We start from the raw sequence: 20,989 nt of genomic DNA, 5'->3' as shown, positions 1-20,989 counted from the left end.
GCAATCTGTTGTGTTTGGATTTCCTTACCTTAAATTCGAGCTGCGTAAAGCATCCTTGCCTTTCAGACTTTAAAAATCCTTTTGTTTCATTTCATTTCGGAATAAATGTCTTGTCACAATGACACCGTCTAAGAGCAGAAAAGAACTTTGTTCAGGGAGCCGTTGGTCCCGTGGTGATTATTTTAATCGCGTCTCACGCTTGCTCTGTGAAGAGGTTTACCTGGAGGAGTAAATAAGCCGACCCTTTGCTCCTGTAATAGTAATTCGAACAGTTGTTAAGATCCGCACTTCAGACAAGCCAGGAATGGTCAAAGCATCTTTGTCTCCCCAAGGAATTAAGCAGTTAGAAATAAAGAGAAGGGGACTGGGGGAGAACGAGCCCGAGGCAGCTATGGACCGATCTCTGCAAAGGAATTAGAAGAAAGTCATTTATGCCTCTTCCAAACCTGCTCTGCTGTCAGGATAGGGGAATAAATGATCACATCCTAGCTGAGAGACCACTTCCCCGCGGGAGACCCTCCAGAGGAGGGGTGAAGCTTAGCCACGGGTTTCCACTGAGGCTCCCAAATCCCAAATCCGGAGTGGGGGTGGGTGGAAACGCGCGGGGTTGTGGGCGGGGGCACCAAGAGCTTCGGCTGCGAGCTCTGCGCAGCACAGCCTTCCACAAAGCTCCACCAAGAAGGAAAAATAGCACCGTGGTGTCCAGGGAATATGCAAGGTGGGTCGCTTAGAATTGCCAGAAAGGGAAGTAGTGGAGGAGGGAGGCAGCCTATGGCCAAGTGGCCATGCTTTAGCGCTGTAAGGAGTGTGTACTCATAGCTGGTGGCTTGGAGGAGCAGTCAGCTCCATTTGCTTTACAGTGGGAGCACAGATCCCGGTGTCCACTTCCCAAGGTAGCTTTATTTCTGGGCTAGGCGACCCGGAGTGAGTCAATGCATCCCTCAGTGATGCATACAAGCAGGTGAGGAGAGGATGGTTGGGCTAAGCGAGCCAGAAGCGGTAGGGTCACCATCGTACTCGCAGGCATTCTGCCAGAAGACCCAAGTGACTGGTGAGGTGGGTTTCTCCCAGGAAGAGACGCGGCTGCGTCGGACACCCCAGGGAACTCGCTACCGTGCAACTTTGCCAGGTGCCCGGAAATACCCCTTCGCCTTATCCCAGGCAGTCACCCAGAGGGCCAGAGGGCGACAAGTGATAGAAGACGCCGGGCTGGGTGGAGGAGACCCAGTTGCAGCGGTACTGGTTAGCACCGGAAGGGAACAGAGCACCTGGAAGGGAAGGGAATCGCAGCCCAGCACTCGGGTCTCCAGTTTGCACACGACAGGTCCGGATGGCACCTGCTGCGCCCTAGTCACCTCTGTATTCCTTACCTTTGTCCACACTACTCCGGAGCCCAGCAGGCACTCCTTTTTGCAAGGAACTGGAGGAGGTAGGCTAAAGGGGTAGCAGAAAGGGGTGGGGACAGTAGAGAGACAGTCCCAGCCTTCCCCGCCCTCCACCCCCACCACAACTCAGCAGCCGTCACGTGGTACCCGGAGTAGGAGGGGTGGGGGCAGAAGAGACGAGACTTTTTTGGGTGCTCCGGATCGCCAGTAGTTCTTCAAGCCTCAGCAGCCAACTCCTACGGAGGCGCTGCGCTCCGCCCCAGGGAGCGCGAACCGGAGGAGCCTGGGACCAGCCTCTGGGAGCCCCGGGCGCGGGCGATGCGGGCGCCGCGGGCGACACCTGCGGCTCCTCTCGGTGGCAGCCGTCGCCTGGGCGGCAGCAGCGCGAGCCTCGGCAGCCTCGGCAGCTACAGTGGCCGCGGCCGGAACAGCCTCCGCTGCGGTCGTTGTCTCTGATGCTCTTGCCCGCTCCCGGCCCTGCCGATCCGGGAGGATGTGGGTTCTCGGCATCGCAGCAACTTTTTGCGGATTGTTCTGGCTTCCAGGTAAGAAGATGGAGAGGCCAGCTGCCTGGCCAGACACGCTCATGCCATCTCGCCATGCGTCCCTGATCTTAGCCCCAATGCGCCCAGCTGTGGTCCTCGCTGCGCTGGGGCTACCCAGCGGGAGTTTGCTGCTGGAAACTGAGACCCAAGGCGCTAGACTGGGACGCTCTCCAAGTCCCGCGCTGCAGGAGAGCGGAGAGCGGCAGATTGGCGCGACTCCTGGCTGCAGCTGCGTGGGGTACACAGTCGGGGATACAGAGCTGGGAGTGAGGAGGGTCCTTGAGTTGGGCGAGACAGGAAAAGGGGGGGACAAGCCTCCAACCTAGTCAAGTTATCAAGTGTTTGTGGCCACCCAAGGGAGCGGCGACGCTGACAGGTGAGCGACTTGCCGGACAATCTGCTGCTGGGGGCGGGGGAGCTGCCCTCTCGGGCTGAGTTAGGTAGCTGTGCTCTTCGTGAGATCTTGGTAGGGTGCTAGGAAGGGGCATGCGGCTCAAAGAGAAGCTCCAGATGGGAGAAGAGCAACCAGGATGATTTGGTAAGTAACTGCCCCTGATCCCAGACTCTAAGCTATCAGATATTTTTTTCCTTCCAACAGCCATGTTTTTAAAAGGGGGGTAAAAGGCAGGTCTAAAAAGGCTGCAGTGTGAGCTGTCCCTGGGAGGGCGCGCACATGCAACACACGCACTCACACTACGTCCTCTCCAACCCTCAGCAGCAACTGTCCCTGTCACTGATCGCAAGAAGGGACTCTGAGCTGGAGGACTTGAGGAACATGGACACTTAGCATCCAGCGCCGCCCCCCAGATTACAGAGTGGTGGCTAGGAAGCATCAGCCTCAGCCCAGGAACGCTGACTTACAAATTAAATAAATAAAACCGAAAAGGCGTCAGCCAATGCAATTATGAACGGTGCCAAAATAGTGATTAACCAATTTTTGTAACCAATTAGCAATTAGGCTCAGACAGGAGCTCAAGCCTGTACCCCACTACTTTGATCTGGGATTTGAACTCTCACGGTCTCTTTGCAACTTCTTGCGGGAAAGGCCTGAGGGCTGTTAAGGGAGCTGGAGCTGTTTGTGTCTAAAGAAGAAATGGAGGGTCTCTGGCAGGGCTTTCTCCTCCTAGACCCTGGGAACTGATGCCGCCGCCCCCTGCTGGCTTCAGGCACCTCCAGCCCAACTGAACATCAGGATGGGAGAGCAGAAGCCAAGACCGTACACTGTGAGACTGGCCAGCCAGGATGTAAGCTGTGTAAGCCAGATCTTAACCAGTGCTTCTGAACCCCACCATATCTGTCCCACAGGGCTGGCGCTGCAAATTCAGTGCTACCAGTGTGAAGAATTTCAGCTGAACAACGATTGCTCGTCCCCTGAGTTCATAGTCAATTGCACCGTGAACGTTCAAGACATGTGTCAGAAAGAAGTGATGGAGCAAAGTGCGGGTAAGCGAGGCTTCCCCCTCCACCCTCATCCAGGGCTGGGGCTGGAGGGGGTTTAATTTGCAGGAAATGATCCTGAGTGATGTAACGCACATGTGGATGTAAAACACGTGTGTGTTATGCGCGCGGGTGCGCACGCACACACACACACACACACACACACACACACACACACACTGCTTAGCACAGATTTACTTTTTACAGTTCCGGGAAAATGAAGTTACTTTAACCTCATTAGAGTTAATTGTCGGGGCTTCTTCCCAGGGGATTCCTGAGAAGAAGTTATTGTAAATCAGTAGCGTTCCTTTATTTTTATTTTTATATTTTTTTATTTACCCCTTTCACCTTCCTGAAATAAAAAGCTGATCCGGGCGGTAAAAAACAATATATGGATAACTGCCCCAGCTCCAGCAGCTCGACAGTAGCCTGTGAGCAATGTCAGACTGAAATATGAAGCTACTTGAAGTTCCCAGAGGTCAGAACTTGAAAAATGTGTTTTGTCATAGCGCCACACCATATTTCTTTGAAGAACGCTATAGGATCTTTATTTAATTTTAGAACTAATGCATCAAATTCCAAGCACAAATTGCCAAGATCTTCCGCAGGAAGGATACCACCTCCCCTGCCCCGCGCCCTAGCAGTTTAGCTACTGGCTAGCTGAGGAAAGACACTAATGCTATACAACTGAAGAAGGGAGTTAGAAGGAACCGACCTCACTCTCGCTAGTAAGTCTTTTGAAAGGTAGAATCTCGCCCCCACTCAGGAGCTAAAACTAAAAACTCACCCCAAAGTGGAGCCAGAACTTTGAGAAAATAAATGAGCTATTGCTTCGATTCCAAGGTCAAATAGAAATTTTAAGGTTGCTGAAAACAAGGGAAATACGGTCTTGGGATGGATGACATTGGGTGAGCCTTGTTTCTTGTTAGTCCAACAAGGTACCCATAGAGCTCCATGGGTCATTAGAACAATCGATTCCCCTTAACTCCCTGGCAGAGCAACAATGCATAGAAGCTCGCACTGAGGACAGAACCATGGAGAAGCGGCTTCTTCGTGGATTGGGAATGGAAGTCTATTGTTGTAACCTCTCGGTTGCTTAGGAAGCCTATCTGGCAGCTCTTCATGGCACTGAGCTAGGATGAGAGGGGCATACGTGTGTTATTTTTCTCATGTGTATGTGTGTGTAATAGGCATGTAACATGTAACATGTGTGTAACATTCACATTTGTTGATACATGAGTCTATGTAGGTACATGTTTTGTGTACGTGGTATTCATGGCGGTATAAATGCATGTTTGCATGGGTGGAGACAAGAGGTTAATATCTGTGTCGCCCTTGATCGTACATATTGAGGCAGAGTCTTTAACTTGAACCCAGAGCTCACTAATTCTGACTAGACAACTTGGTCCAAAGATATCAGATCTCTGGCTCCAAAAGCAGGCATCACCTCAGGAGCCCTGCTGACATGTCCATGAGTGCTTGGCATCCGGACTCTAGTCCTCACACTTACATGGAAGCACTTCCCCTGCCGCGCCATCTCGCCAGACCCTTTGTACGTGGCTGTTCTTTGTAGTACATTATTGGCTGGAGCGTATTTTTGAACTGCTATTCTGGGAAGTCTGAGATGTAACTGCTCTCAAGCATAATGTATCCTTCAAACCCTAGCATTGTTGTAGCATCTGGTATTCCCGCTATTTAATGTAGTAGGACAACACAAAACATAATGTTACCACCGCCGAGATGGATGTGAATGGTTTTGATGAGTGATTTTCTTTGCGCTGTATTTTAACTGAGCCAAGCATCTTCTGCCTTTCGAGTATCCGTAGCCCTCTTCCATGAAATAGGCTTGAAGCAGACTTGATGGGAGGTGCTGGCAAGCCTTAAGAACTTCCTCAGAATCCTCAAGGCCGCTGCTTACCTGGGGGTTGTGCTTCACAAGCAGGGGTGGGATGGAGAAAAGGAGTCACTCAGAAGAATACTTCTGAGAAACACTGCTTCTTGTTTATGTACTCGTCCACGGTGATAGCCACACACTCCCTTTTCATAGCGCTGTTTCTCTTCTTGCTACATCCTCTACTCCAACCATACTGTAGAATAAAACCTTACAACTTCCGACTTACCCACAGAAAGCATCCAGACAATCAGTCCTGAAGGGAGTCCTTGGTTTACGTTTTCTAGTGACAGATGTCACTAAAAAGGTGTCGATGGCCACAGGCTACAGAACATAAGACTCAGATCTGAAGGTGAGGAAAAGCTATCACACAGCAATGCCAACATTTTTTTCCTTCTTTCAATGAGAGAGAGAAATGTATATGATATATATATATGTATATATATGTATACACACACACACACACACATCACTTATACATATGCAAAGGTACACACACTCAAGCAGGAGCAGGTGGAGGCCAGGAGGGCATCCAGCTCTCACTCTCCGCCTTTTCCCCTTAAGACATGGTTTCTCACCTCCTGGCCATCATCAAGCCAGAGATGCTCTTGTCTCTATCCCCATAGCGTTGCGGGGGGAGGGGTGGAAGTACTCATGGCCACGCCTAGCTTTTTAAAAAAAAAAAAATAGATGGATGCTGGGATCTGAACTCAGGTCTTCATGATTGTTCAGCAAATGCTTTTATTCACGATCCTCCAGTGTTAACAATGGACTGACCAACTAGGTGAAGCTGGCTGTCTTCATTCTGTGTCCATGACCTCTGCTTGCAACAACCACAGCTCTGTAATGCCCCTTTGTGGCGCTGGGCATCTGTACTCACGAGCCACCTAGGATAACCAGGATGTAGTAAACAGCCATTGTAACACATGCCAAATAGCCCAAATGGAGTTTTAGTTTCGCCCTTCGTATAAACTTTTTAAACTTACATTTATTTATTTACTTAAGGTGGAGGTGGTATATACATAGCACAGCTTACACGTCTCTGGAGGTCAGAGGTCAGAGGACAACTTTCAAGCACCAGTTCTCTCCTCCACCATTCTCCCTTCCTCCTTTTTCCCCTGGGAAATGTGGGTCCCGGCCCCAACCTTAATCTTGGTATCAAAACAAACAAACAAGATAGAAGCAATGAATGACTCCAAAAGGAAAACCAGTTATGAGGTATTCCTTCATTTTTTGCTTGTTTGTTTCCTGTCCCTGTAACAAAATATTCTAAGAACCGTAATTCCATAGAGAGTTTATTTTTAGCTCACGGTTCAAGGCACAGTCCAGAAGGTCCATATCACTGCAGCAGGAGCTTGTGGGAGTGGTCCTGTCACACACACTCAGGAACCAATAAGGCCTGCTTGCTCTAGTATCACCTCTCCTCTCCTTTTCTCCAGTGCAGGGAACAGCCCTGCCCAGGACTGAGGTGTGTCTGCCCATGTAAAGTAACACAAAGGTAATCCCGGACCGACATGCTCTCTTTCTCCTGTTGTCAAGTTGACAATACTAACCATCCTACTGAAGAACAGTAGGTAAATGGATGCAAGGCATCCTAGTGGGGACTCCTTGAAAGCTAGGCAAGTGTGGTTACTGTTTCTGTTGATCCTGGTGGTTTTGTTTGTTTGTTTGTTTGCTTCTTGGGGTTTTTACTTTGTTTTGTTTTTTCATTTTGCTTTCTTGATTTTTGGGTTTGTTTGGTTTGGCTTGGGTGTTTTTTGTTTTGTTTTTCCTCAGCAGAAAGCAATGCCAGGGGACTGATATCTTGAAGGCATTTCATATTAAATTTCATGTAATTGTTATAGACCGGTCAGCTCAATTCTTTTAGCCAACAAGGAGGGAGAGCAACTTCAGTTGCTAAGTGACCACAACATAATAAAATTGTGGCAGCATGAGCTAACTTTCATTGTATGCATTATCTGGCTTGTCCCTTAGCACTAGCCTCATGGTATCTTGTGAAATGCAGTAGCTCTCTTCATAATGACCAGTTACGACCCTATACTTCAACCAGCTGGCCTATGGCTCCGCTCTCTGTCGACTTCACCCTCAAGAAAAAGACAGGGTGCCTCTTAGGTTGTCCTGTCAGGAATCAAAGCCAAATTGGTTCATAATGAAGCCTGCGCTGAGATTCTAGTGCAACAGAGCTGAGGAGGTCAGAGAGTCTCACCTGAGAGCTTAGAGGTATCGCCCTGAACTTCTGTTGAATTCAATAGCCCCCTTCCCCTTGAGAATGCTTATTCTGTGTCTCCCTGTTCTATGACGGGTTTTGGCTAAGCTCTACGAGAGACTCTGGGATGCTCCACACTAAATTACTAATTTGGAGCATCGTTTGTATGTTATAGAGAAACAAGGAAGATCTTTAAAAAGTTATATGCCTGGCCCCAAGTCCAATTTGTCACAATGCCACCTGCCAGTCTCTGCCAGAGGGAAATGTACCACCACACACTCCCAAGGAGATAACACTGGCAAAAGTCTAAGGATTAAGATTATTTTTTTTTATGTCAGTCAAGTTCATCTGGCAGGACAAGTGGACAGGCTACAAAGTGTATATTGAAAGAACCAGAAAGCCAACTGGAAGGGATTTTTTTTTAATTTTTGAGTGTGCCTTGAACTGGCATTTTTGTAATAGGTGTTGAAATACCAGGGATTTATACAGACTAAGAAATCTTAATGAACTAACCTACCCTGACATTAAGCAGCAAATAAAAGACAGTCTCCCTGCCTGCCCCATCCCCAAACACGGGCAATATGACATGGCCAAGCCTTCGGTTGATCTTTGCTGGCTTAAGTCTGCAAACCAGTTCTTATGAATTTTGAGAAAGGTAAATTTAATTTCCATGGCAGTGCACTTAAAATTAACCTTTGCCTCTCCTCTAGAGTAGTGCCCCTGTTAGGATCTCATGTTGTTTCCTGATGCTCTTTTCCCCTTAGTCATTTCTAGAATAATAAAGTGCGGGTTCTGGGGAAGAGAGGTCTCCTATCCGCCCTAATTGATGGTTAAATGTTTGTCTGACTGATAGCCTCCCTCCCAGCTCTGCTCTTCATGGGTTGGTGTTTCTAAGCAGCGTCGTCCTTGAGAATCACATTTATTTTGCTTATTTATCATTGCATTCCGTAAAAATATTTCAAATATTGATTTTCATTTCAGAAGAGAAGCCTGCCCCCAACCTTCCAGTATGAATTTTTAAACCAGGGTATAAAGAATACAAATTTGCATTTGTTTGACAGTGCAATCTTGTAATTAGAGTTTTTCCTCTTGACTAGATACAGTGAAAGGGGCATAATTTAATTTTTATAGACTAGCCAATTTCTGCCCTTACTAAAATATAGGTCTGTCAGTGAGCAAACTGTTACAGGTTCTCCTAAACCTTATTTAAAAGTTAAATGCAGTATATTGAGAGAAAGTTCATGGTCTGAATCGGTAACCTGATCGATCTTTCCACCCATCCTTGCAATATGCATTAATCTATTTGTCTGTTTTGCAATACAAGGGTTACTGATTTACATGCCATCCTGCGTCTCCATTATGGCTGGATAAGGAATGGCCGTTTTCCTTTTGGATTAGTTAGTTGCTCATTAAGTCAAACAAGGATGGCTCCAGGCTTTGGCTAGGTTCAGTTCATGTCTTGTTTTCTCGTGAGCTAAATGAGGAACAATGAGAGAGGGGTGGATGGACATTTGCTCCTGGTCAACAGAAAGGTAACTGCACGAGAAAGCCACTGTTTTCTCAAGTCAGAGTTTGCTTAATTTTACCGTGTTTTAAAAGTGGATTCTTGTTTGTTCTTGTGGGCTTATCAGAAACCACTCAAGCTCTGCTTGTCAATTTTATATCACAGTGTGATTGTCCATGGATTCTCTTTTTAAAACAACACACAAGAGGGGACTGGGGAGACAGGGTCTCTCATTGCCCTGGTACTTTAATAAATTGGCTACTTGAGCTGACTCTCAATCTTTGAGGGACTCTGCCTGTTTCTACCTCCCAACTTACATCACCGGTGTGTGAGTGTGTGTGTGTGTGTGTGTGTGTGTGTGTTTGTGTGTGTCTATGTGTGTCTGTATGTCTGTATGTGTGTCCATGTGTGTCTGTGTGTGTCTGTATGTCTGTATGTGTGTTTGTGTGTGCATCTGTGTATTTGTGTTTGTGTGTATATATATGTGTCTGAGTCTGTGTGTATCTGTGTGTCTATGTGTGTCTGTATGTCTGTATGTGTGTCCATGTGTGTCTGTGTGTGTGTCTGTATGTGTCTGTACGTGTGTCTGTGTGTGCGTCTGTGTCTGTCTATGTGTATGTGTGTGTTGTGTGTGTCTATGTCTGTGCATCTGTATGTATGTCTCTATGTGTGTCTGTGTGTGTGTTTGTGTGTGAGACTGTGTATCTGTGCTTGTGTGTATGTGTCTCTGTGTGTGTCTGTGTGTATCTGTGTCTGTGTGTGTCTGTGTGTGCATCTGTGTCTGTGTGTGTGTGTGTGTGTGCGTGTGTCTGTAAGTGTGTCTGGGTGTGTGTCTATGTCTGTGCATCTGTATGTATGTCTCTATGTGTCTGTGTGTGTGTCTCTGTGTGTTTGTGTCTGTGTGTGCCTGTGCTTGTGTGTGTCTGTATCTGTGCCTCTATGTGTGTATGTGTGTGTGTGTGTGTGTGTTGTGTGTGTGTGTGTGTGTGTGCGTGCACCCGTGCACCTGTCACTCAGAGGCACTCACAGAAATCAATTCTGTGCTTCCTCCATGTGGATTCCAGAGTCATCTAATTCAGGTAGTAAGACTTGGAAACAAGCACCTCGGCCTGCTGAGCCATCCCTCATACCCCCCACGTCTTCCGTCTTCCCCCTCCCATGGCCCCTATGATCTCTCTTTAGACAACCACTGGCAATTCTATTTTCTCACCTGTAAACTCACTTTGAATCAGTCAGATAGATCACAGAGAATACAAATCAACTCGAGGACAAAAACATTTAAAATTTGCCCTAGGACCAGGGAGATGGCTCAGTTGGTAAAGGCACTTGGTCCCAAGTCTGACTACCTGAATTTGATCCCTGGAGCTCAGGCAGTGGAAGGGAAGACCTACAAGTTCCTCTGCACGCAAACATATACAATAAGTAAGTAAAATAAAGAGGTATTTCGATCACCATAGTTTAACTTTGACCAAAGAAACTCAAGTAAGTGAAAACAAAAAAAGGTTAAAATAAAAACGACTCCAAGGTGACGGTGACAGCTCAGTTGGCACCGTGAGCTGCACTGCATGAGCAGGAGTGCCTGAATTTAACTCCAGATCCCAAAACAAACCAAAAATGGACGAAAACAAACCAAAGAAGAAAAGCGTTCTGCTAAGCATGTGTCAGGCCCTTCTAAATCAGATATATGTGTGTGTGTGTGTGTGTGTGTGTGTGTATGTGTGTATGTGTCTGTGTGTGTGTCTCTGTGTGTGTGTCTGTGTATGTCTGTGTGTATGTGTGTGTGTGTAGTATGTGTGTGTGTCTGTGTGTGTATGTATGAATGTATGTATGTATGTATGTATGTATGTATGTATGTATGTATCTTGTCGGAGATAGTGTTGGAAATTCTGTAGCTCACTGGCCAGCAGATCCTACTTTGCAAGTCCCAGGCAAGTAAGATACCCTCTCTCAAGAAATAAAGTAGACAACAGCTGAAGAATGACAGCACAGGTTGTTATATGGTCTTTACAATCGCACGCATACACACACACACCCAGAGACATATGGACACACACACAGACACACACAGAAACATACCCAAACATACATACAGACACATAGACACACACACAGCACATACACAGACACACATACACACACATACATACAGACATATAGACACACAGGTACATAAACAGACACACACACACACACACACACACACACACACACACCCAGAGAGAGAGAGAGAGAGAGAGAGAGAGAGAGAGAGAGAGAGAGAGAGAGAGAGAGAGAGAGAGAAATTATAACATTAAAACCAAGATGGCTAGGAAGGCGTCCGTGTCTACCTGAGTAAAACTATGAATTGCACAGGAAGGGAGCCTGTCCTATGAGCATTGATATTCCACCCTTTTCCTTCTGGGATGCTAACTAAAACACCTTTCTCTCTGGGACAAGACATTTTGCTATTCGGCTTGCTCAATGCGTATTCCAGATCCATCCATCTTGTTGATGCAGGAGGCAGAGCTGGCTTCTGGGGAGGATTTGAGGAAGAATATCACAGCCCCTTTGTCTCTGGGACTCTCCAATAAGCAAAGCATTTGTTTATGTTAAGTTTCCAGCCGAACGGGCAGCCAGGGATGACCTCCCATCTTAGTAGATGAAAGGCTTGACGATTGATCCGGCTCTCCCCAGAACGCTAATTCCTCCCACTACGCTTTCATGAAAGCTTCCTTCATTGATGGTTTTCCTAATGAGTTTAAACAGGGAGGCTTCAAAGCTGGGGCTCTTTTCCCAAGTGGAAAGGATGAAGTATGGAAACAAAACACACCGCTTTCTTTGAAGTGCGAAGGAGATACTGGTTTCCCTTATGTATTCCTCGCAAAAGCCCAACTCCGCATCCTTCTGGATTGTGGGTCTCTTCTTCCTTTCCTTGCTTCATTCGTTCCTTAATTCAAAGAACTTTTTTTTGCTAACTTTTTTTGCTTCCAATTACCAAGCAGGCAAAACTTTTAGTCCGACATACAAGAGGCGACATCCCAAACTCTTGTTTTAGGCTTGTCCTGGTTTCACTTCTGTTGCTATAATTAAAGCCCCTGACCAAATGCCCCTTTGCAGAGAGAGGGTTTACCCAGCTTACAGTTCCAGGATCTGGCCCATCATGGAGGGTTCATCGAGGCAGGGACTCAATTGAACTACTTACACCCTTAGCCTCGAACAGAGAACAATGCTCCCTGCTTCTGGTCAGCCTGCTTTCTTCACGCCTATGAAGTTCCGGGCTTAGCCCAGAAAATGGTGCCACACACATCCAGGATGGTTTTTCCTATGCCAATCAAGATAATCATCCACAGACAAACTGACTTATATAATTCCTCAATTGTGACTGTTGTTCCAAGTGATTGTATATTGCGACACACTGACATTTAAAATATTAAACATTAAAACATTAATTTTTTTATTTATTCATTTTATATCCTGCTCACTGCCTCCCTCCCAATCACCTCCCCACAACCTTCCCCTTCTCCTCTGAGCAGGTGTGGCCCCCCTGAGTATCCCCCTACCCTGGCACTTCAAGTCTCTGCCAGTCTAGGCACTTCCTCTTCCACCGAGACTAGACAAGTCAGCCCAGCTAGAAGAACATATCCCATGTACAGGCAACAGCTTTTGGGATAGCCCATACTCCAGTTGTTTGGTACCCACATGAAGACCAAGTTGCACATGTGTTACATATGTGTAGGGAGGACTACTTTGTAGGTACTTTGGTTGGTGGTTCAGACTCTGAGAGCCCCAAGGGTCCAGGTTAGGTGACTCTGTTGGTCTCCCTATGGAATTCCTATCCCCTTCAGGGCCGGACGGTGCGTGTATGTGATTCGAACATTTAGGAGGTAGATGTAGGGAGATCAGTGTCGCCACATTGGGAAATCTTACCCCCAGAGAGGTTCAGTATGAACTTTCTCAAGACTATACTGGGTTAGGGAATGGAATCCCCTCTCTCTTCCCAAGGCTTACTTTGGTAACGTTCTCTGGTTTGCTTTCCCCACTTTATTTTTATTTGTTTATTTACTTATTCATTTGATTGTGGTCACGTGTGTGTGTGTGTGTGTGTGTGTGTGTGTGTGTGCACGTGTGCATGCCTTTGGTTAGATGCATGGAGGCCAAAGATGAGTCACTAGGTGTCTTTCTCTCTTGCCTTCTATTTGGGACAGAATTTCTCACCGCTCATGGAGCTCACAGATTCGTCTAAGATGGCTGGCCATGAGCCCTAGAGACCCTGCTGTGTCACATCCTCAGCCCTAGAATGATAGGTACCCCGTGCTCTGCTTCACTTACTGTGTGGGTGCTGAAAATCGAGACTCAGATGCTTGTGTTTGTGTGGCAAGCACTTTATACATTGAGCTATCTTGAGAACACTTCTTTTATAGTTTTAAGAAGAATATTTTTGAAAACCTTTGCACTGACCTGTAGAGGCTACAGGACCACTTGTGGGAGTTATTTCTCCCCTTCTACTGTCTGAGGGTTTGAACTAAGGTCTTCAGATTTAGTGGCAAGTGCCTTTGCCCACCTCCCTCGCCACCCCCTTAAGAACAGTCTTATTAGTCTTTAAACTTTAGAATTTGGTGGGTTTTAGTAAATTGACAAGACATCACACCCATACCAGTCATCCCACATTCCCTTTTCTCCAGCCACTAGAAACCATTAATTCATTTCTTGTTATATGTATCTGTCTATTCTGAACATTATATGTGAGTTGAATTATACAATGCATGACCTTTTCCGATCAGTAGATTTGTGTGTGTGTATGTGTGTGTGTGTGTGCGCGCGCGCGCGCGCGCGCGTGCGCGCGTGCGCGTGCGTGTTACATATGTCTGTTCCTATTGCTAACTCCTGATGACACATTTTTCCATCTTGCTAATGTATGTATGAGGTGAGGCATTTAGATGGGGGATGTAGAAACTTCTAGATAACAGAGTAGAGTGGATCATAAAGCATCTGGTAAGCCTTAGAATTGTATTGGCTGATGAAGTAATTTGCTGAACTAAAGCAAAATCTAGCAGCAAAGCTTGTTCAGGAAGCTATGGGAAGAAAGAATTCATGTCCCTCAAGCATGTACCCTAGGTCAAGCACTAGGCTATCCGGCCATTAGACAGTACTTGTCTGCTTTCTCTTGAGAAGATATTAAATTCCTTTAGGCCAATAACAATAATCGTCAGTGACATAAGTGCGTCGCTATTGATTTTGAAGCCCTTGTAAAAGATACCCTAAAGTCATGTGACATCACCCTTAATGCAGAACCCTCCAGTGTCAGGAGGACATTAAGTTGTCTTGTTTATCACTTCCACTGAACAGACTTAGCTATGACCTTGAGAGGGTGCTCTTTGGGTTAACTGGACCTTCTTGACACATCTCTTTCATCCCTGAGAAGACTGGAGGAAAAAACACATGGAAATAGAATCTCAGGGAAAGATTTCATCCAAGGAAATCAGATAAATGGGTCATTTCCAATGAATACCTATTCAAGTGTTGCTTTTCTCCCCCAAGCCAAATCTGACTGTAGCTTTTGAAGGCCAATCTGCTTGCCTCTGAATATGGAAAATGCTTATTTCCTTTCTGGAATATGAAACCACCTTCTTTCCTGCCCTATAGTTTTCATTGTAGAGACATGATTTTGTTTCTGAGATACTGCTCATAGAAGACAATACAGTTACTACTGCCTTTGCTAACCCCTAGAAGACCACATCTGTAATAGGAGCCTCCACTGAAAGGGGCAGGCACTGGAGATGGACCTTAACTAGAAGAATATTTGCTTAGCATGCATAAAACTCTGGGTTCAATCTTCCCCACCACATGAACCTACAGGACATGCTGGTCCAATCCTGCGATCCCAGTTCCATGGTAGTGGAATCTGGAGGTTCAGAAGTTCAAGGTCATCCTTAACTATACTGCAAGTTCAAAGCCAGTCTGGACTGCACGAGACCTTTCCTAAAACAAACAAACAACAACAAAACTCTGGGATGAGTTAGCCCGGGGACAAGCCAAAGACAGCTGACATGTGTCATTAATTCTTTCTAGATGAGGTAAACTGTGGGCTGCGGTGACACAGTAATTCATAAGCTATTCTCTTCAGCCAGAGCTTCAGGGCATGCATGTTCTCTCATTAATAAATCGCTCCCAACCCTCTGGTTGCCTCTAATACTACAAAACCAAGCAGGGCATGGGCTGAATTTAGTGCTGAAGATAAGGTGAAGCCATTGAAAGTTTGTAATAAATTGCCTTCTTTAAAAAAAAGAAGAAGATGCATTAGAATCAAGCGGTGATGGCGCAAGCCATTGATTTCAAAAGGTTTATGACTTCGGTAGCCCTGAGCCTGATCCCCATGCGGAAGTGATAAAGAGGTGTATTATTTTAAGGAAGTTGTGGTGCTTGGTCCAATGCGTTTCATTTCTCACTGGACATGGACAATAGCTTTTTATGTTTTTCTATTTCTTGGACTTGTTCTCGACTGGAGACAGTGCCAGGGGCGGGTGGCGCCAGGCGAAGCTCTCAGCCGGCTATGGTGGGAGCGTGCTGCGCGTGGGATGAATTTGAATGCACATAGCGGTCCAGGCCACCCTCCATAGTGGCTCCTTCAAAGGACATTAGTGGGAGCAGGTGTATGAGGCTGGACAGTGGCTTTTATGCGCTTTTTTGCTTCTGTAAGGCAGAAGCACTTGGGTCTTAGGCAACAATGAAAACTATTCAGAAGTAGCAAGAAGACTAATTTTGCACTGAGTAAAGATACCCAAACTGTAAGCGCAATGGTATTTCAGCTATAAAGAAAGCAGGGGATTCTCTGGGGTTTGATATTTTCAGAGGGGAGGGCAGTTAGTGGGCAGAGCTGCAGCCTAGACAGATGAATTCTCTAAGTTTCTCTGAAAGACATTCAGCTTGTCACTTGCTATTGGAAGAGAAAGAAAGAGAACGAGAGTAAGAAGCAACCCTTCAGTGTGAGAGATGCCAGAGGAACCCCCAACACCGAAGTCTGTGCACAGAAGCCAGTCAGGGGTTCAGGTCACCTACACCCTGTCAGAAACATTTCTAGGACTGGTATTGGTGATGGTGACGTCAAGTTCAGGACAGAAGGACATCCTGGCAATTGTCTCATTGTCCACAAAGCTAGTACTACATCCTTTTAGAATTTTATATTTTTCTAATAAAAATAGGAAGACAACCCATTCATAATTCTCTAAATAGGTGCCCAAAAGAGTCTATAATTTTCCTCTTTTTTTCTCTGTCCACTCTCTCCTCCTCTCCCCTCTCTCTCCTTTGTCTGTCTCTCTCTCTCTCCTCTTATTCCCCCCTCTCTTTCCTGCACACAGTCATTCCTTTCTATGTTCTCTCTCTTCCCCTGTGCCCTTCTTCCTCCTTCTATGTCTCTTTCCTTCCCTCCTTATCACCCCCACTTCTCACATACACATACTGATTTTTGACACAAAATAAACACTCACATAATTGAGCTTATTAAAGCAGATGAGTTACATGTTAAAGTGGCAGATAGACCAGCGATGAAAGTTTTTTAGCATAAGAATACAGTCTGAAGACACATTGAATACATCCATTTACTTTTTGGTTGAAATTGAAATGGCTGACTCATGTCTGTTAGTAACAGTTGTTTTTAAAGACATCCCTCTGAAATGTTGCCCAGCCCCCAGGTCTTCTAATGTGCCACCCTGCTTTCAAGGCTGGCTTGACTTGGCTTAATAAGAATGCTCTCAAGAAACACACATACAGCATGCAGTTAACTTGGTAGTCAAGGTAGCCGGAAGACCGGACCACTACCATCTAATCACACGCCCTCTGGAACTCTGCTACACTGAGGACACCAGCTGTGTTCATGGACTCCCTAGAGAAGAAAGAAAATGTCACATATGTTTATAACTCCCTCCAAACCTTTGCCTTCACTAGAACCCAGTTCTCCCATACAGAAGACACAAGTTCAAAAGGCCATAGGCACGCTGTCAATAAAATGCAAGCCTTTCAGACATGCCACTGATGAATAGACTTACAGAACACTGAATTTGGATAAATGTCATTACAGAAAAAGGGAAAAAGAACATAGTTATAACATGGTTATTTCACTACTGTCCCTTTTACGTGTGTGTGTGTGTGCGTGTGTGGGGGGGGCATGAACATGGAGGCTAGAGGTTGAAGTTGGGTGTCTTCCTCAATCACAATCACTCCCCAGCTCCTCTTTAGACAAGATCTCTCACTGAACCCAGAGCTTGCTCTGGCTGACCAGCAAACCCTAAGGGTAGTCCTGTCCCTGCTTCCCCAGCATTGAGATTATAGGTGCCTACCACTGTGGCTGCTTTTCTGTTGTTGTTCCTTTGTTGCCATGGGTTTAGAAGAATTCAACTTGGGTTCTCATCCAGGGCAAGCCTACTTTTTTACTATTTCAGCAGCCTCTAACAATCTGCTTCATTGCTTTAATTCTTCTATCACTAATAGAATCATCCTGCCTATTGGCAAATCTATGTCCAGTCTCACCCAAGCCCCAGGCAGCATGAACTCCATTAGCACCTCAGCATCAAAGGCATGCAAGTCTGTCCCCTTCACTAGTGTGTTCCTATGGCCAGTCAGCCAGCTATTGCTGCTGCCAAAGGGCCTCCGTTCTACCCTGAACATTGCTTGCTCTATCACTTAAGGATGCTTTAGGCAATAACATGACTTAAATGGGGAAACACTGAGTAATCACCTAAGGAGACAGTTCACTAGTGGGTGGTCTTCGGACATTCCTCCAGGCTCACGACTCCTTCTAGAGACTCAGGCTTTCTGTGCTTTGCCCACAGCTGGGAACTGTTTGTCTTTCAGCTGTTGCATCTTTGACAGAATGTCACCTTTACATCATAGTTGAAGGGATGCAGTTGCACCCGGGTAACATTTGTTATCAGCTTTGCCTCTAGTTTTACTTTTTTAAATTACTGTTATTCATGTGTATAGGTACGTATGTCTGTGTGAATGAATACCATGTGTCAGGTGCTCATGCCAGCCAGAAGAAGACGTTGGATTCCCAGGACCTGGAGTCAGGGGTGACTGTGAGCCACGAGTGTGGGTAATGAGAACCAAATTTGGGTCCTCTGCAAATACCAGAGTTTCTTAACTATTAAGCCATCTCTCTAGCACCGCCCTTTTTTGCTTTTTTGAGGCAGCATCTAATATAGCTCCAGGCTGTCCCAAAACTTGTGTAACCATAAATAACCTTGAACTTCTGATCTTCTTGACTCTTCTACCAAGAGCTGGGATTCCAGGCATGTACAACTGTGAAGTTCAGGTGGTGTTGGGCATCAAACCCAGAGCCTCATACATGCTGGACAAGCACTTTACAGGGTGAACCATATTCCCTGCCTACCTATGCTTTTAAATAAGAAAATATTTCCAACTCCTCCCTTTGCTGGTCCTTAGAAGATATAAGGCTCAACTCTCTCTCTCTACTGCCTTTGTCTTTTGAAAAAAACTGAGAATTCTTACCCCTGAGCCATCTCCCAGATCAGGGAATAAGAACCTTTTCTGTGGGAGGAGTTAAGGAAAAGCTATGCACTCGGATTTGGGCGCAAAGAGATGGCTGGACTGCAGATCGCATAAGCTAACCTCACTCCTCTGGCCCTGTGTTGCAGGGATCATGTACCGGAAGTCATGTGCATCGTCAGCAGCCTGCCTCATCGCCTCAGCTGGGTACCAGTCCTTCTGTTCTCCCGGGAAACTGAACTCCGTGTGTATCAGTTGCTGCAACACCCCTCTTTGCAACGGGCCGAGGCCCAAGAAGAGAGGCAGCTCCGCTTCGGCCATCAGGCCAGGGCTTTTTACCACCGTCCTGTTCTTCAACTTAGCCCTCTGCTTGGCACACTGCTGAAGCTAAAGGAGATGCCCACCCCTGCTGCCTCATCTGTCCGGCCCTTCCTCTCTCACCTTCCCGAGTCTCTTCTGGCTGTCCTTCTATTCTGGGTAGACAAGGGAGTCCTTTTGTTCCCTTTCGAGTAACAAGATTGCGTGCACAAATACTTTTGTAAGCTCTGAACCAATTCACAATGTCCGTGTGTAGTTGAAGAGAAAGCGTGGAGCAGAAAGCCCAGACCCTCCCATCCCAATCTGGTTAACCACCGCCAAGGCTATCCTGGAAGAATCAGCCCTTAGAAGTCATTGAGATATGCGTCTGTCTTTCCCAAAGCCTGGAGCTTCCATTCTGTCCCCATAGGAGTCACAGTCTATTCGGGGGCTGTGGCGTGAAGGTAACTTTGCATCTGTGGGAGGGAAGAGCCTGTTTCTGCTCAAGGCTTCTAACTTGACATTCACACTTCCTGCTCCTGTAAACTATTTTCTGTGGCGGAACCAGCAGGTTTGGTCTCTGAGCCGGTCTGTGGTGACTCAGGACTCAAGGGCTGGGGCTCGCCCTCTAGAGGCTTAGCCTCCGCCTGAAAAGTGCTTAAGAAAACCTTGTTAGTTCTCCGGGAGGAAGAGTTACTACGCCGGGAGGCTAGGAAGATGAGCGGGCTGCGGGCTGAGCGGCTGCTGTTTTTGGTAGAGCTGAAGTAGGCACGCTGCTGTTTCTCCTGGTTGGCATGCTGCAGAGTCAGCCGGCAGCAGAGAACCTGCCAGAACACCTTCCGGAACTGCTGAGAAGACACGTTGTAGAGGAGAGGGTTGACCACGGAGCTGAGGTAGAAGAAGGTGTCGGAGAAGGGGAGGAGGATCATGTACGCCTTGAAGTACGACTTGGTCCAGTCATGTTTGGGTTTTGCTGCGGCCATGATCCGTCGGATCTGATTTGGCATCCAACACACGGCCAGTGTCACCACGATCAGTCCTGGGCAGGCGAGAAGAGGAGAGAGAAAAGGAGATGGGGAGAAAAACAGCATGAGAACAAAAATAAATAAATAAACACCCATAAAATATTCAGCCCCTTGGTTCTGTTGCTTACTGGCTGGGAAACGGTACCAATCTTTCAGTGCTGTGCTTGACGGCTTCTTTTTGCCACCGGCAAAGGAGAATTTAATGCTGCTTCAAGCTCAGGGGACTTGGCTATGTTAAAAAGCGTTAAATGCTTTCGACAGTGTATTTATACCTGTGGATGCCTGTTAATTTTCAAAATGTTTTCATTGTTGCTCGTGAATCCAGAAAATATCTCATGTTGGCCATAAACCTGCTTTTGTCTTTTTGTTTCTAGACGGGTCCATAAGCTGTAGTCACAGTAGATGAAGTGGTAGCTGGTCTATAAACAGTGACTGAACTAGGAAGACACGGTGATGTTTTGAGGTCACGTGGAAGTTGTTTCACTTCGGCTAAACAAATGCAGTTTCTGATGCTGCTTTTACCTCTAATTTCAGGAGAAGCAAAATTAGGGACAGGCAGTTATAGAGAAGAGGTACCTACCACACAGCCCTGCTCCTTGTGCATGAGGCACTGACTATCCAGACGCCCATCTGGGTGCCCCATCTTGGCTTACATAATCACAGCTTCTTCTAAGTTCTTACAAACTGAAATCACAAAACAGTGTGTGTGTGTGTGTGTGTGTGTGTGTGTGTGTGTGTGTGTGTGTAGATGGTATGTAAATGTATGTCCCACATGGTAAACATAGCTCCATCTGTATCAGCATCTCTACTTCCTTTCAAACACTTTTGGAAGTCCCTTCCACTTTCGCTTGGGGAAACAAATTGTCCCCAAACACTAAAATCTCTAAAACTCATTTCATGTGCAGACAGGGGCACATCGTCTGCCACTGTAGCACTGAGTGGTTGGCCAGGAAGGATCAGGCCCTGCAGAAGCAGTACCATTCAGCCCAGCCTGAGGCTGGGGCATTAGCTATCTGGACACTTAATTTGCATTCCCCAAGCTGATATTCTGGCCCCTACGATCACGGCGAATTCTACAATCTGACAAACACCTAGAGTCCTAAGACGATGGCGCTTTACTGACAAAGCAGGGAAACAGGCCCGGGAACCTTTAGGACTTTACTTTCTCTCTTCCTGAGAAGCTGAGCATCCAGAGCAAACATCCCCCAGGAGGGGCTGA

The 20,989-nt window shown here is 46.5% G+C and overlaps 2 protein-coding genes across 3 annotated transcripts in view; one reads left to right on the top strand and one right to left on the bottom strand.

Annotated features, from left to right (window-relative positions):
• Positions 1-1,466: 1,466 nt before the first annotated feature.
• On the top strand, positions 1,467-20,119 carry Lypd1 (LY6/PLAUR domain containing 1). 2 transcript variants are annotated; one of them, XM_032914978.1, is made up of 4 exons: positions 1,467-1,773; positions 1,901-1,930; positions 3,236-3,373; positions 18,598-19,092. In XM_032914978.1, exons 1-4 carry the CDS (start codon positions 1,704-1,706, stop codon positions 18,831-18,833), a joined length of 474 nt encoding a protein of 157 aa, XP_032770869.1. In that variant the 5' UTR covers positions 1,467-1,703; the 3' UTR covers positions 18,834-19,092. The 2 variants fall into 2 exon arrangements, with proteins under 2 accessions (XP_032770869.1, XP_032770868.1); XM_032914977.1 differs by having other exon boundaries at positions 1,474-1,930; positions 18,598-20,119.
• The window catches only part of Gpr39 (G protein-coupled receptor 39), a 194,529-nt gene continuing 192,800 nt past the window's right edge, over positions 19,261-20,989 (bottom strand). The window contains exon 2 of the mRNA XM_032914976.1: positions 19,261-19,784. Within this exon, the coding sequence (XP_032770867.1) occupies positions 19,270-19,784 (515 nt within the window). The 3' untranslated portion in view covers positions 19,261-19,269. The remainder of the gene's footprint in view (positions 19,785-20,989) is intronic.

This window comes from Rattus rattus, chromosome 10 (assembly GCF_011064425.1).
Source record: "Rattus rattus isolate New Zealand chromosome 10, Rrattus_CSIRO_v1, whole genome shotgun sequence".
Lineage (NCBI taxonomy): Eukaryota > Metazoa > Chordata > Mammalia > Rodentia > Muridae > Rattus > Rattus rattus.
This window is presented reverse-complemented; position numbering and strand designations above follow the sequence as displayed.